At 39.5% G+C, this 15,501-nt stretch overlaps 1 protein-coding gene across 12 annotated transcripts in view; it reads right to left on the bottom strand.

The window, feature by feature from the left end:
• The window catches only part of DGKI (diacylglycerol kinase iota), a 459,603-nt gene that overhangs the window by 24,214 nt on the left and 419,888 nt on the right, over positions 1-15,501 (bottom strand). For all 12 annotated transcript variants that reach the window (XM_017957197.3, XM_017957194.3, XM_031665135.1 and 9 more), the window contains one exon: positions 403-440. In XM_017957197.3, coding sequence (XP_017812686.1) covers positions 403-440 — 38 coding nt within the window. The remainder of the gene's footprint in view (positions 1-402; positions 441-15,501) is intronic.

Here is a 15,501-nt window from a genome sequence, read left to right as displayed (position 1 = left end):
AAGTATAAAACCATAAAAAGGAAAGATTAATCTCTGACCTGAAGAATGCATTTCTGAGTGTTGTCTAGGTAATTCTTACAGATGCATTCATTTCAACACCTGCCTGAAAGGAAATCTTTAAATTCTTCGAATGTCAGCTTCCAGAGGGCAGGCACACTGTGCACACTGTGCACACTGCAGCCTGGGGACATGCAGTTCATTTTAAGTAACTGAGACAAGTACCCTGGTGCTCTTGAACACCCTCTCTGCTCAGTTCTCAAAAGAATATCTTGCCTCTTCTATTCAGCCAGTGCAAGCACGGGGATGATAAGTGATAGATGGAAACATAGAAATTTGGTGAGGAATGATGTTGTTTTAAAGTTCTTAAAGCATTGCCAAAGATTTGGTAGGAAGATATCTTACCTTCATAAGATCACCAGCTATTACTGCCTGCAAAATTGCTGTGAAAGACAAAAGAGAGATGTCCTATTAGTAGAAGACCCTCTCATTAAAATATTACACAAAGTTGGATCCATATTTGTGATAAGTACTCTACATTTGGGGCAGGAATCAGAGAAGGAAAATATCTTAGTCAAACCGACTGAGGCCCCCTCTTTAGCCCTTCCCCACCCAGGTACCCATTCCATGCATCCTTCTAGAGCCCATGTGTGCCCCCTCCAGCCTTGGTACAGTAAATATTTAAAAAATTGGAGTCACACCAATTGGGTTCAAATCTCAACTCTGACACTTTAAGCAGCAGGACACTGGGCAAATCATTTAACCCCTCTGAGCCTCAGTTTCCACATTTGTAAAAGAGCAGGTTTAAACTTAGTAGGGTTCATGAAGTCCTATGAATGTTCCTAACCCAGCCACGGATGCAGAGTAAGTGCCTAATCATGATTGCACTTGCTTCCTTCTTTCTAGTTCCTTCTACTTTGCTCTCTTGTGATTTAAGCAATCACCAGTCTTTTTGTGTGTTTTGTGGTGATAGATAAATACCTATTGCTATGAATATTAGGAGGACTGGAGACAGCAAAGAGGAATCAAGTCTATTTTAACTGTGTTCTTGAGAAAAAAACCATATGTTTGGCATATAATTTACTGATGATTTTTATGGAAAAAAGCCTAGAGGTAATAGGTAACTTAAACTACTTTTAAGAATATGTAGCCTTAGAGGAAAAAAATAGATGTGTCTAATGATTCATGCACCTTATGTGGGGTGTAGAAGAGGAATGAGAGGCTGGGCACGGTGGCTCACGCCTGTAATCCCAGTACTTTGTGAAGCCAAGGCGGGTGGATCATTCGAGGTCAGGAGTTCAAGACCAGCTTGGCCAACATAGTAGACCCCATCTCTACTAAAACTACAAAAATTAGCTGGCATATTGGCACACCTGTAATCCCAGCTACTTGGGAGGCTGAGGCAGGAGAATTGCTTGAATTCGAGAGGCAGAGTTGCAGTGAGCCAAGATTGCACCACTGCCCTCCTGCCCAGGCAACAGAGTGAGACTCCATCTCAAAAAAAAAAAAAAAAATCATTTTTATTTTAGATTCAGGAGATGCATGTGCAGGTTTGTTACAAGGATATATTGCATGATGCTGAGGTTTGAGCTTCTATTGATCCCAACACCCAGAGAGTGAACATAGTGCCCAACAGGAGGTTTTATAGCCCTTGTCCCCCTCCCCCTCTCCTTCTAGAGTTCCCAGTATCTATTGCTCCCATCTCTGTGTCCATGAGTACCCAAGATTTAGCTCTCACTTACAAGTAAGAACATGTGATATTTGGTTTTCTGTTTCTGCATTAATTCACTTAGGATAATGGTCTTCATTTGCACCCATGTTGTTACAAAGGACATGATTTCATTTTTTTTATGACTATGTAGTATTCCATGGTGTATATGTACCACATTTTCTTTATCTACTCCACTGCTAATAGGCACCTATGTTGATTCCATGTCTTTACTCCTGTAAATAGTACTAAGATGAACAGTGAGCACATGTGTCTTTTTGGTTGGATGATTACTTTTCCTTTAGGTATATAGCCAGTAATGGGATTGCTGGGTCGAATGGTAGTTCTGCTTTAAGTTCTTTGAGAAATCTCCAAACTGCTTTCCACAGTGGCTAAACTAATTTAAATTTCTAACAACAGTGTATAAGCATTCCCTTTTCTCCACAGCCTCGCCAACATCTGTTATTTTTTGACTTTCAAAAAATAGATTTTAAGGCTTTAAAGTCACAAAGTTTTAGAAGGAAAATAATTTAAATGTATTTTGCAAAGTGATATTTTATTCCTATTTGAGTAGTCTCTCATACAGAGTTAGCCAAAAGTGCTGTATCATGCATTAAATTACATGGAGTCCCCAGCTGTCACAGAGCAAAACCCCCAAAGCTTTTATATTGAGTATTTATGAGTCCTGGGTGTACAGATGCAAAGGACCGTAAGAATGTTAAACTCGTTCACTGGCCCTGGGCTAAGTGCCTTCCCTCTGACCAAAGCTGAAGCCTTGGAAATGTATGGAAATGATGAGGGCTACTTGAACATCAGAGGAAAAAGAAGGTAGGAAGAAGAGAAGAATGGAGAAAAATGGAGAACAGAAAAGAGAGAAGAAAAGTTCCTCGCCACAACAAGCTATAAGCAGCATCCTCTTTGCATTCCCCTGTGAACCGTAGCATATTGCTTTGCACATTGTAGGAGAACACCAATTAATTGTTGAACTGACTGAAAAGAAAACAAAGAGAGAAAAGGAGAAGAAAAAAGAGATGAAGATAAGAGAAAGGGAATTAATAAAGTGTTTTAAAAAAATCCTATGAAAACATGGTATCTTACTCTTCATTTTATAAATGTCTACAGTGGAGTTTAAAGTAAGTTAATTCCCTCGAGGTATAGTGGCCCAAATCAGCACCATAATACAGACCCTGTGTGAGCCTGTGTCCAGTGCCCTCAGTGAGTTCATCATGCACAGAACTCTACTAGGCTCTGCAAGGCCTATAGGCAGGGAAAAATCTACTGTTGTCAGGTTTGTAATGTGAAAAAGGCTCTCAAGTGGAGTCTAATTCTAATCACTACAATTTATTGGACACATAAATTTTGGAAGTTATTCAGTCGTTTTGAACCAATTCTCTCATTTGCAAATGAGGTTAGCAGCTGCACTGCTCACCTCTCAGTAGTTAGGATAAAATTTTTAAAGTGTTTTATAAATAGATATGTTATATAAACAGAAGGCACAGTTTTCAGTATTTTGTGACTGCACATAAGTACATGAAAAAGACATATGGACCTTCAGAAGGAGCCTACCAATAAGGGTAAAATTGGCATGTGAAGTTGGGCAGACATATCCCTGTTAATATAGAACCCATCAGATTAGAAGCACAGATAAATGAGCCAAGGATATGGTGTTTAACAAAAACCCTGCATTGAAGGACAGGGAAGGAGAGGCTGGAGAAAGTAAAGCCAGTCCTTCATATCTGCAGGTTCCACATCTGCATATTCAACCAACTTCACATTGAAAACATTCAAATAATAATAATAATACAGTAAAAAATACTATAAATTTTAAAAATACAGTATAACAACTATTTACATAGAGCATTTGCATTATATTAGGTATTATAAGTAATCTGAAGATGACTTGAAGTATACAGGAGGATGTGCATAGGGTACACACAAATACTGAGCTATATTAAATCAGGGACTTGAGCATCTGTAGATTTTGGTATCTGCAAGGGGTCCTGGAACTAATCCCCCACAGACACCGAGTAACAGTTGTATTAGCAATCACAGGTCCAGGAGAACAAATCAGTCTGGACTTTAATACTATAGGATGTTCTCCTGACTGAAGTAGAATGTCCCTGATAGGAGAGAAGCAAGGTTAGGAAAGTTGCATGAGGGCGCAGTTAATGCAAAGCCTTGTAACACACACAGAAGTTCAAAACATAGCCTCTGTTCTTGGCCAGACATGGTGGCTCACGCCTGTAATCCCAGCACTTTGGGAGGCTAAGGCGGGTGGATCATGAGGTCAGGAGTTCAAGACCAGCCTGGCCAAGATGGTGAAACCCTGTCTCTACTAAAAATAAAAATAAAAATAAATTAGCCAGGTGTGGTGGTGGGCACCCATAATCCCAGCTACGCAGGAGGCCAAGGCAGAGAATTGCTTGAACCTGGTAGGCGGAGGTTGCAGTGAGCCGAGATTATGCCACTGCACTCCAGCCTGAGCCACAGAGCGAGACTCTGTCTCAAAACCAACCAACAAACAAAACAACAACAACAACAACAAAATAGCTTATGTTCTCAAGACTGTATTGAAACATTTGTCAGAATTTAAAAGTTAATAAAAAGAGAGAAAAACAGAGAAAGGAGAAAGGAAACAGAAAAGGAAAGAAAAATGAATTAATTAACTGAAAGCATTTATGTAATAAAATTTGGTGCATGTAAGCAATAAAGCAAGATGATGAAAAAACTCCCCAGGACAAAGGCTATTTAAGGATCACTAATTATATAAGTCAATAAAAATAGGACAGTCTGGGTAAAACTCTTGACTAGGTGTGGAGTTCATAGAAGGCTTCCTGAAGCAGGTGAAGTTTAAGCTGACTCTTCTATGATACATAGATTAATTAACAAAGAAGATTTGAAAAATCCTTGCAAGATGAAGGAAGGATGTGAACAAAGAGATAATGGTAAGTCATGGTGTCTGAGGGAATCTGCAAAGAGCTTTGTGTTGTCACATCTGAGGTGGAGAGTAGTCTCAGGTAACGCGATCCAAGGTTTCACAGGAACCACTCCAGGCAGTGAGTCTGACACCAAGATAAGGCACTTAAATTTTATTCTCCTGGTGATGAGAAGCTATTGAAGAGCTAAAAGCAAACCAGGAGAGCATATAAATGTCCTTAAGCATGTCAGTGTGAGTCTGCTTCTCCCCCTCTGGAAACAGTTAAGTTCCCACTCTTCGCTCCTTTTCTCCCCATAGCCAACACTACAGCCTCTTTAAACTTCTACCCCATATCATTCACAAGCATTGTTATTTATGTTTATTGGTTTCCAACAGCCTCCCAGTTTGAAGTCCCCTTGAATAGGTAGAAGATCATATGACAGAATCACAACCACGAATAATTTCCAATTGTACTGGATGTGGAAAGCATGAATATTTATTTTCAGTCAAGCAATATACCCAAGGGTAGCTATTATGCAAACATTATTAGAAACAAGGCTCACTTCTCTCTCCTGATTAATGTCCTTCCCTATGAACACTGTTGTTGAAGATTTCCTCCACATAAAAAGAGCCTGAATCTATTATTATTCAACTCCAGATAATAACCTTCTGAAGGATTGAGCTTAAAAACAAATAACGAGTTGTTGTGATTATAATATTATTCTTCATAGTTTCTTGAGCTCTGAGCTTGTCTTCTTACCTTTCTCAAAACTCCTTCATACTAAGGAACCAATGCTCCAAAATTCAAAGAAGCAGGGAAAGTCAAGTTGCTAATGGATATAAAAGTTGTTAAGTATGTGAATAATAAGTTTCCTGGAAAACTAAATCACAGAAATTTATGAAGACAGGAATGTAAGGTGATAGGGAACTGAGAAATTTTTCATTTTTACAGGTTAGAAGTTGAATCATTACTTCATAGGAAATGGTTTATTTTTCCTTCTATGCTGTACCTTCAAATAAATTGTTGTCCAGTACACATACCAAGACGGAAAGCTGGGACTAAGAAGTCAAGACTTTCAGGAAGGAACTGCCGTCTTCCTTCTCACAGCCTCTCTTAAGCCTGGGCTCCCAAGAGTCTGGATATGCTCAGACATCCATGCGCAGAAGGAAAAGATGGCTTCTATCATGTGGAATCATGCTGTAATTTGAATGTCTGTATCCCTCCAAAATTCACGTTGAAACTTAATCCCCAGTGTGGTATTAAGAGGTGGGGCCTTTTAGGAAGTGATTAAGTCACAAAGACTTCACCCTCATGAAGGAAATCAATGCCCTTCTAAAAGAGCCTTGAGAGAGCTGCCTGGACTTTCTCTCTCTTCCACCATGTGAGGACACAGTCTTCATTTCTATTCGCTTTCCCATTATGCGAGGATGCAGCAAGAGCTTGCCATCTTTGAAACAGAGTAATTTGCTAGCACCTTGATCTTGGTCTTCCCAGAATCCAGAACCATGAGAAATAAATTTCTATTATTTATACATGATCCAGTCTAAGATATTTTGTCCTAGCAGCACAAACAGTCTAAGATCCCCACCTGTTCCCACCATGCCAGGCCCCGTTTGAGGCAGTAAGAAGGCAGTAATGTACAACACAAAACGTCATCATGGAGTTACATTTTGGCAAGAAGTACAAAACAAAATCCAGCTTATTATTAGGAAGGGATATTCCATAATTGAGTCTACATTCAGACTTCCTGGGTTTAAGCCCTGTGAGTGCCACTAACTGCTATGACCTTGGGCAAGTTAGTTTACCAAGCTCCAGTTCTATCAGTGGAAAAATAAAAAAGCAGTTCTTTTGAGGCTCTGCCTTGCAAATAAGCTCAAGGTACAGAGAACCTAATCATTAAGGTACCTGGACATCTGCTGAGAGCAGCAGGGAGTACTGATGTTTTTAGCCCCATTACACAGAAAAAGAATTATCTTAGACTAAGGTAGAATTTGGCATATGACTACTTCTGAAGGGATGGCTTAAGGTTGTAACTATTGCTGTGCAGAAGAAAATACTGGGGAATAAAAAGTATACAGAACTTGGCAAAGCCATACATATATTTGTGATTCTCAATAAAGCAACTGAAATAACTACATTGTTACATACAAAATAGAATCACAACTCTGGGGGTGCAGCCCAGTGGTACAGCATTTGACTACAAAATAGAATCACAACTCTGAGCACTTAAGTCTATTTTTTAAAAGTTTAATCTTTCATATTCAGTTATTTTTTAGTTTTAAAAATAATGTCCTATTACCAAATTATTGCCTGTCCATAGTAGCAGTCATCTAACTCTTTTTTTCTAAAATTATAGAAGAAAAAAATAAAAGTAAATATAAAAACTGCTAAACAAAGAACGGCTTATAGAGATGTAGGGAAAAACATCAGTTGATTCATTGAGAATCATAAATATATCTAGCTTTGCCAAGTTCTGTGAACTTTTACTCCTAAATATTTTCATGTGCAAAGCAAGAGTCATGACCCTCAACTCTTTCTTGAGGAGTAATAACACTCTACTTTCTAGAGCTGTATTTGGTCTTAGTCTAACCTTTCATTTCATAGATGAGGAAAGTAGGGCTTGAGATCTGAACTGACCTCTGCAGGATCACACAGATTAGTCAGCAATCCAGCTGAGAGACAAAGGACTCTTGTTTCATTGACTTGCTGCCTCCCTTCCCCAAGTCTGAGTTTCTTCCACTATACAATGTTGTTTCTCTTTGTTTAACTTGGAGCAGGACAGCCAAAAATGAAAATAAATAACCCCCGGAAAAAGTCGCATGAATGCATGACATACAAAATGAAGTTAAAGTAAATTTACAGTTTTAAGTCCCAACTTTTTGTGTGTGCCAGCAGAGACACAATCCATGGCAAATGTGCCATAAATAATTCTCTTGATCTTATCATGACTGAAGTCTTCATAGTTTGCCTTTATTCAATCCATTACTTCTTGCGTGGCTACCAGATAGCTTATACCATAGCTGCCCAATAGCTCACTCTCTGAGATATATATTTCTGCATAGCTTTTCCTGTATTTACATTATCAGAAACATTCTGTCCAATTTTTCTACTTTGTGAGCAGCCAGCCATGGTACATGAGCAACAAACTGTGAAAGCTCAGTTCACACACACAAAAAATGAAATTTAGTATAATCGTTAAACATAGCAAAGGTAATCTAACACACATTCACTGGTATGGATGACCACTGTGAATTATGCTAATGAGGCATAAATGGGAAGCAGCTCAAGAAAAATGACTGTAATTAATATTATTTTACATAGGCATACTGAATAAGTCCAAGATGAGGTGAGAAAAAGAAGGAATTATATACATATTTAAAGACCTCTGTATTTTCATCTAGTCCTAGAACACCTTTTCACAATCAGTAAAAAGATATGTGACAAATTATTTGTTAAAATAAAAGTTAAAATACTGAAGGTTTTTAACATATTAAAACAGATTTAAGATTATTCTTCGAATGAAATGCAACTCTGTATCAACTATTATTGCATAGCAAAATATATGGCTTAAAACCCAATTATTTATTTTGCTCAAAAATCTGCATTTGGGGCAGGGTTCTGTAGAGACAGTTTGTCTTTGTTACACCTGGCAGCAGTTGGAGCTGTTCCACTAAGAGCTGAAAGATCCACTGTAAATATGATCAGACACATGGCTAGTAACTACGTACTGGTATGGGCTGGAAGTCTTGGTTCCTCTCATGTGGGATTCCTGGGCTTCCCGTGTGCTGCTTGGGCTTTCTCATAAGATGGTGGCTGGGCTCCAAAAGCAACAATCCCAAGAGAGCCCAGTGATCAACTCACCTTGCCTTGGAAATCCCAAGGTATCATTCCTGCTGAAGTCCCACATTTGCCCATATAAAAGGAGACAGAGCATAGATCCCATATTTCAATGGCAAGAGCATCAAAGTCACATTTCAAGATGAGTGTGTAGGCGGGAGAAGATGCCATGGCTATTTTTGAAAAGTACAAACTGTCACATCATACATTTGAATTGTGATGTGTTTTGAGTCGGAGGGCTGGTGTTGACTTGTTAGTGTTGGGAAAGGGCTATGACCAATGTTACCTATGTCACTTATGGGAATGTGTTATGCATACAATGTCATCTGGTTTATGTCATGAGTATCTTGGAAGAAAAATTTAAAAAGCTGAAAACTGCTTTTCTGGAGGAACAGCTTTTTGGAGCAGGAAGAAAAAACAAAAGCAGGGGAAAGACTAAGCAGACAACCAGTGCTTGTTGGATTGAATTAAAAATTCTGTCTTAGGTAAGTCTGTCCCTAATCTCTCATTAATAATCAGATGTGGTCAGGCACAGTGGCTCACACCTGCAATCCTAACACTTTGGGAGGCCGAGGCGGGTGGATCACCTGAGGTCAGGAGTTCGAGACCAGCTTGGCCAACATGGTACAACTCAGTCTCTGCTAAAAGTACAAAAATTAGCCAGGTGTGATGGCAGGCGCCTGTAGTCTCAGCTACTCAGGAGGCTGAGACAGGAGGATCGCTTGAACCCAGAGGCGGAGGTTGCAGTGAGCCAAGATCGTGCCACTGCACTCCAGCCTGAGTGACAGAGGGAGACTCTGGCTCAATAAAAAAGAAAAAGAAAATCAGATGTGAGAGAAGAGACTCTCTCAATCTCCTCCCCTTTTTCCTCCTTCAAACACTCACTGAATTCTAGATTTATACCCCTCACACTCCACCTACCAGCTTCTCCTCCATTGCTGAAACATGGTGCAGAGCACACATCTCACGTGGCTACCTTCTCATCATCCCTGGGATTAATCTATCAGTGGCATCAAAAGGCCATTAAATACTACAGTGGCCTTATATTCAAACACCACCTGTGCCAAATCCATCTTAGAGTGTGTAACCATAGATAGGAGACAAAAATAGGTTTTGTTTCTCTCTAATGACAGAATTAATCCCCCAATTCAATTAATTCCTGCTAATTAAATGCATGAATATATATTGGTTCTTTCCATCTGCTGTGGCAATCCTTTTAAAGCTCCTATTAGCATGGAAGAGATTTCTGTTTGGAGAAAAAAACAAACAACCTCCATCTAGTGTTCCCTCCTGGCAGTAAAACCTCTACCTTGCTGCCAGAGGACCAGGATGTGCTCCCTTCAAAAGCAGTCCGTTCCACTTCCTTTATTCACCGCTGGAATTGGCTATAAACAGCACAGGGACCAGATGTCTCCCCAAAGCATCCCATTTGCTTATCTGTTGTTGTGAAATTGTTAACTGTTTCACATGTCTAAGTTCCATTTCTGTAATTAAGTCATAAGCATGAGGACATTATTTTCTCTTTGTTTTAGCCATACTATATCTTTCACTGAAATCTCTATGGGACAGAAAATACATGAAGTGCTTAATAAATAGTTGGTTGATCCTTTTGACCTGGTGATTCAGCTGGATATCATTTCAATACACTTTAAACTCTGGATTGAGGAAGACATTCCAGGGAGTGGAAGAAAGCTCACTTTACTGGTCCCTGCTATACCTTGCAATCAATTTTGGAGTCACAAATATCTTCAGATCTCTTTGTAAACCTCATGGTGTTTATTAGATGCATCTAGTAAACACAGCAAAACACCACTGCCACTATCTCATGAGATCAGAAATGTTTATGAGTCAAATAAGAGCTGTATATTAGCAATGATACTTGTTACTTCCTAGAACATGGAGAGTAACCCTTAAATAAGTGTTAAAGCAAACTTCATGGATGAATTAATTTGCTTTGAGCACTGGGTTAGTGAAAACAAGCTCATGGGTTACAGGCCCAATGGGCTCACACTCTTCCAGAATCACAGCATGTCACTTTCAGCCTGCTGTGTAACATACATGCCACCAGTCACAAAGGACCAGCAAAGGGTCTTAAAATACCTTCTGGAAAATCTCTATAACTCAATATCAATTTTTCTCTAGCAATAAATTAATACAATCACCTTTGGATGTAATGGGAAAACAAATTTTTTATGTAGTACCACCATCTAAAGTAATATACAGCTATTCCCTTAAAACTAGAAAAATATAACTTCATTTTTAATATCAATATTGTAGAATCCTATTAACTATTTTGTTAGGTAAACATTAAGCTTGCAAAAAAATCCAGGGAGGAGTTTTCATATTTGTAAAGCATTTTCTTTTCTTGCTTTTTTTTGTTTTTAAGACGGAGTCTGGCTCTGTCACCCAGGCTGGAGTGCAGCGGGGCCATCTTGGCTCACTGCAAGCTCCGCCTCCCGGGTTCTCGCCATTCTCCTGCCTCAGCCTCCTGAGTAGCTGGGACTATAGGCACCCACCACAACACCTAGCTAATTTTTTTGTATTTTTAGAGATGGAGTTTCACCATGTTAGCCAGGATGGTCTTGATCTCCTGACCTTGTGATCCTCTGGCCTCGGCCTCCCAAAGTGCTGGGATTATAGGCATGAGCCACCACACCCGGCCTTGTAAAGCATTTTCATCTTGAACCTAAAATAATTACAACCCACAGTAACACTATTTCCCCCTTCTTAACATTTGAATGAAATAATATGTGTGTTGGAAACTGATGTAGCAATGCAAGAGATTTTTTTAAAGAAGTTCTAGTACTCTGAAGGTCCTTCATCCCTATAATGTTGAGAGAGTTTAGATTGTCTAACTTTGTTTAATTTTACTTTCCTGGCATTTGGATGATAAAGCTATAATCTTGAGGGAGTAACAGAAATGGAAGCACTAATAAAGTCCTTATTATCCCCACAGATGAGAGGAAGGTGCCACGTAAAAGAGAACTGCTGCTGGCCTGTAGCTCTGGTGACTTTTACAGAGAAGCACAGAGAGAACTTCAGGCCTTGGCTTTACCCCTTCCTGCAACTTCAAGCAGGCATTCTTCCTGCGATCAGGGTCCCTGAATCCAATGGATGTGTTTTAGCAGTGTCCTTCAAGGCCTCTGAAAGGAACTGAGGGTCAACAAGTGTACTCATGTTTCACCCAGTGATATCTGTAAGCAGGTCTGATGTGGCCTGAGAATAATGGATGGTTCCTGGTTTTAACCAAACATCAAGACTGCTTGGAAAATGGTGTTTAAGGTCAGAAGTCAAGTACAGTTGAGTACGTACTAGAGCTCAAAAAGATCATAAGCTTATGAGTCATCCAGTCATCAGGATGCACATTACATTTCTTCTCAGTGCCTAGTAGCAAACTGACCACTCTGTAAGATAAAAGTCTTTTAAACCAAAAAGAAGAATAGCTAAACACCCCTCACTGGAACACAAGTAAAGTCGGGAAGGAGTTTATTTAGCAAAGGTCATGTTCAGGGACATACCAGCAAAATGCACATATGGCAAAAAGTGTACAATTAAAAAATAAATAAAATGTCAAGAGCATACCCTCATTATTGTAAATATAGATTATTTGCATTATTTATTTATCTTTTTATTATACTTTAAGTTCTGGGATACACGTGCAGAATGTGCAGGTTACATAGGTATACATGTGCCACGGTGGTTTGCTGCACCCACCAACCCATCAACTACATTAGGTATTTCTCCTAATGCTATCCCTCCCCTAGACCCACCCCTACGAGGTTATAATAAAACACCAATTTTGAATCATCCCCCATATAAGAATATGACAGATATTACTTGGAAGAATATAAAAATTAAGCATTTTATTTCAGAAAAGTAAAAATAAATCTTAACTTTCACTATATCATGCTAAATTGATCAAGCAACATCACGCCTTAGAAGAATTCTTATATAAATGGTTACTTCTGAAGCATGCCCAAGACATAAAATTTTAATTTGAAATAGAATAGGCTTCAGTGTATCGGTAAATCTTCAATTATATTTATTAAAGATCAGATTGTTATTGCCCAGTTGATGAGAAGGGAAATGAAATCAAGACTAAACCTTCATTCTTCATAGGAATTCATATATTCTTAAGAAAAAAAAGAACATCTAGAAACTTAATACATGTATACTTACACATCCAAACGTAGTCCCTGATTGCTAAAGAAATACAGTGATGTAGAGAATGATTCCCTAGAGAAGGTAAAAGAAATTTTCCAAAAAGGAAGATTTGCATTGGCAGAAAAGCTGGGGGTAGAGATTTCTATAGAGAACATGCAGCTTAGCAGAATGAAGAAAGACATAAGAAGCACTTCCATTTGATAACAGGGACCTCTGAAATAGTGTCAGGGAGGAGTGTGTCAGGAAAATCGTGAAAACGAGATGGCTGAGAGAACCCCATTCAGGACTCAGAGGGTAGTGTGAGGCCAAAGACTCTCCCTCCTCTCCCCTACCTCCCACCCCTATAACAACAACAAAAATCACTCGGAGACTCCATTCAGACTATATCCTCACACAAGTCTGCCACCCTCTTCCCCAAAGAGAACTAGGAGTTTAAATATATAGCAGAAAGACAGCTGGGAAATCAGATGCTTGAAGAATGGGTTTGGGTAGACCATGCTTTCTGAGAATGGGAAAAAGCCCACAGGATAGTTAAGGAAGATAGGGTGACTAGAGAGGCACACGGTCAGAGAAACAAAGCGAACAGTTAACAGTTAACAGAAATAGCCATGGTTTAAATGACTTTCTTGCAGTCTTACAAAATACCTCTTTTTTTTTTTTTTTTTCTCGATGGCTGAAACAATTGTCTTCACTAGTGAGGGTGACAGGATGGAAATGTCATCAGACAAGGAAAACTGAGTGGATTCTGGCAGATTTCAAATTCCCTTTTCAATAATCATTGGGACTTTGCATTGTCAGGAGAAAAGCTGGAACCTGCATTATTAAATAGCATTTGTCCCCTTGCCAAAGAATGTGGAAGCTGCCTGCCTGCAGTATTTATACACTTGCAAAGTGGATTTTAGTGTTTTTCAAAAAGTGGGTCTATGGCAAGGTGTAGCAATAGAAACCCCATTTGTCATCCCAAACAAAAACAATCTACTGGAATTCGTAAGCAGAAATCCCTACAGGAACTCCTTAGCCAGCAGGGCACAGGTATCTCCAAAATACTTTCCAAAAATGAAAGGTGGCATTTTTCATTTTTCCTCCTGTGTTTCATTGCTCAGTGTTCTCTCCTGGCTCAGAAGCCTGTAAAAGCCGGGAGCAGAAGAGGCCTTAGAAGGCAGCCAAGCTCAGCCGGCTCCAGGGAGAAACCCAGGCCTGATGCAAGGAACTCCAAACCACGGCTTTTGCAATTGCCAACCCTACCACCCATGTTAAAGTGACAATTACTCAGAATGATACAAGTTGATACGGTTTGGATCTGTGTCCCCACCCAATCTCATGCTGAATTGTAATCCCCAGTGTTGGAGGTGGGTTCTGATGGGAGGTGATTGGATCATGGGTGTGGATTTCCCCCTCGGTGTTCTCATGATAGTGAGTGAATTTTCATGAGATCTGGTTGTTTAAAAGTATATGGCACCTCCCCCTCTGCTTTCTCTTCCTCCTGCTCCAGCCATGTAGGATGTGCCTGCTTCCCCTTCGCCTTCTGCCATTATTGTAAGTTTCCTGAGGCCTCCCCATCCATGCGTCGTGTATAGCCTGTGGAACCATGAGCCAACAAAACCTCTTTTCTTTATAAATTACCCAGTCTCAGGTAATTCTTTATAGCAACGTGAGAATAGATGAACTAATACACAACTCATTCTGTGTCCATTACCCTGCAGGAAATGTGTATTTCAAGTAATCCTAGAGAACAATAGGCTTTAATCATCCCAAAAGCCCACGCAAAGGAGACATATGAGGTCTATTTATAAAAAAATCTATATGCCCATTTTGGCTGTCTGACAGTGATGGTTACTCTCCCTCTCTCTTGCACATTTCCTCTCTTCCTGTCTCTTTCTTTTGTTAATGTTTGTAAGCACACCGTGTGCTAGGTCTTTGCCTATATTATCTAATTTAATCCTCACAATAAGCCTATTAAACATGTACTCTTATTATTATCATCCTTGTTTTCAGGATGAAGAAATTGAGGTTTAATGACATTAAGTAATTTGCTCAAGACCACATGGCTAATATGGAATAAAACCAGCATGTAGACCCAGGATGTGAAATATTTATGAGATATGAGAAAGCCCGTCTCTTTAGCAGGGTACTACATTGTCTGCTTATCTGGTTGTATAGACTGTCAAACCATACTACAGGGTCATTAGGTAGTAATACCAGGTCCTTCCTTCCCAGTATTTCCCTGGTCAGGCCAAAGGGATGTAGTTTTAGTAGTCTCCATATCCCATACTTTTCTGGCTCTGATGAGGAAAGTTGTAGAAAATCAAGTTGCTCTGCTAGGTAAAGGAGAGGCTTCAGCAATGAACTTCTCATAAGTATTATGTGAAACTGTGCTTGCTGGGGAATGGATGTTACAGGATGCTAAGAAAGTCACATCCTAAGATTTAGGGCACCCAAAATGAACCCAGAAATTGAGGATTGACATAACGGGTCTGGCAAAACAAGGAAACATTTAGTCGACTTAATTAGCTTGTAAGATGGCTGGACTGGTGAATATTTTAACAGCTTTATCCAGGACAGTCCAGGCCTAAGCATCTATAATTGACAGGCTGGGCAAACAAAAATGCAAACAAAAAATGCATTCAAAGTACTACAATATACAGGTTAAAGTAACACATCTAAGACTAACCTTCTAGGAACCAACTGAAAAAGTGACAACACATTCTAATATTCTGCAACTGGTAATGATGATAAGATATGTTTAGGGTAAGTCCATAATTCAGGGAAACCAGTCACCAGCCAGTTATTTGCAAGAGGAGGTCACCAAAATGATAAAACAAGTTCTAGGGGCCGGGCGCGGTGGCTCAAGCCTGTAATCCCAGCACTTTGGGAGGC

This window comes from Papio anubis, chromosome 4 (assembly GCF_008728515.1).
Source record: "Papio anubis isolate 15944 chromosome 4, Panubis1.0, whole genome shotgun sequence".
NCBI lineage: Eukaryota > Metazoa > Chordata > Mammalia > Primates > Cercopithecidae > Papio > Papio anubis.
This window is presented reverse-complemented; position numbering and strand designations above follow the sequence as displayed.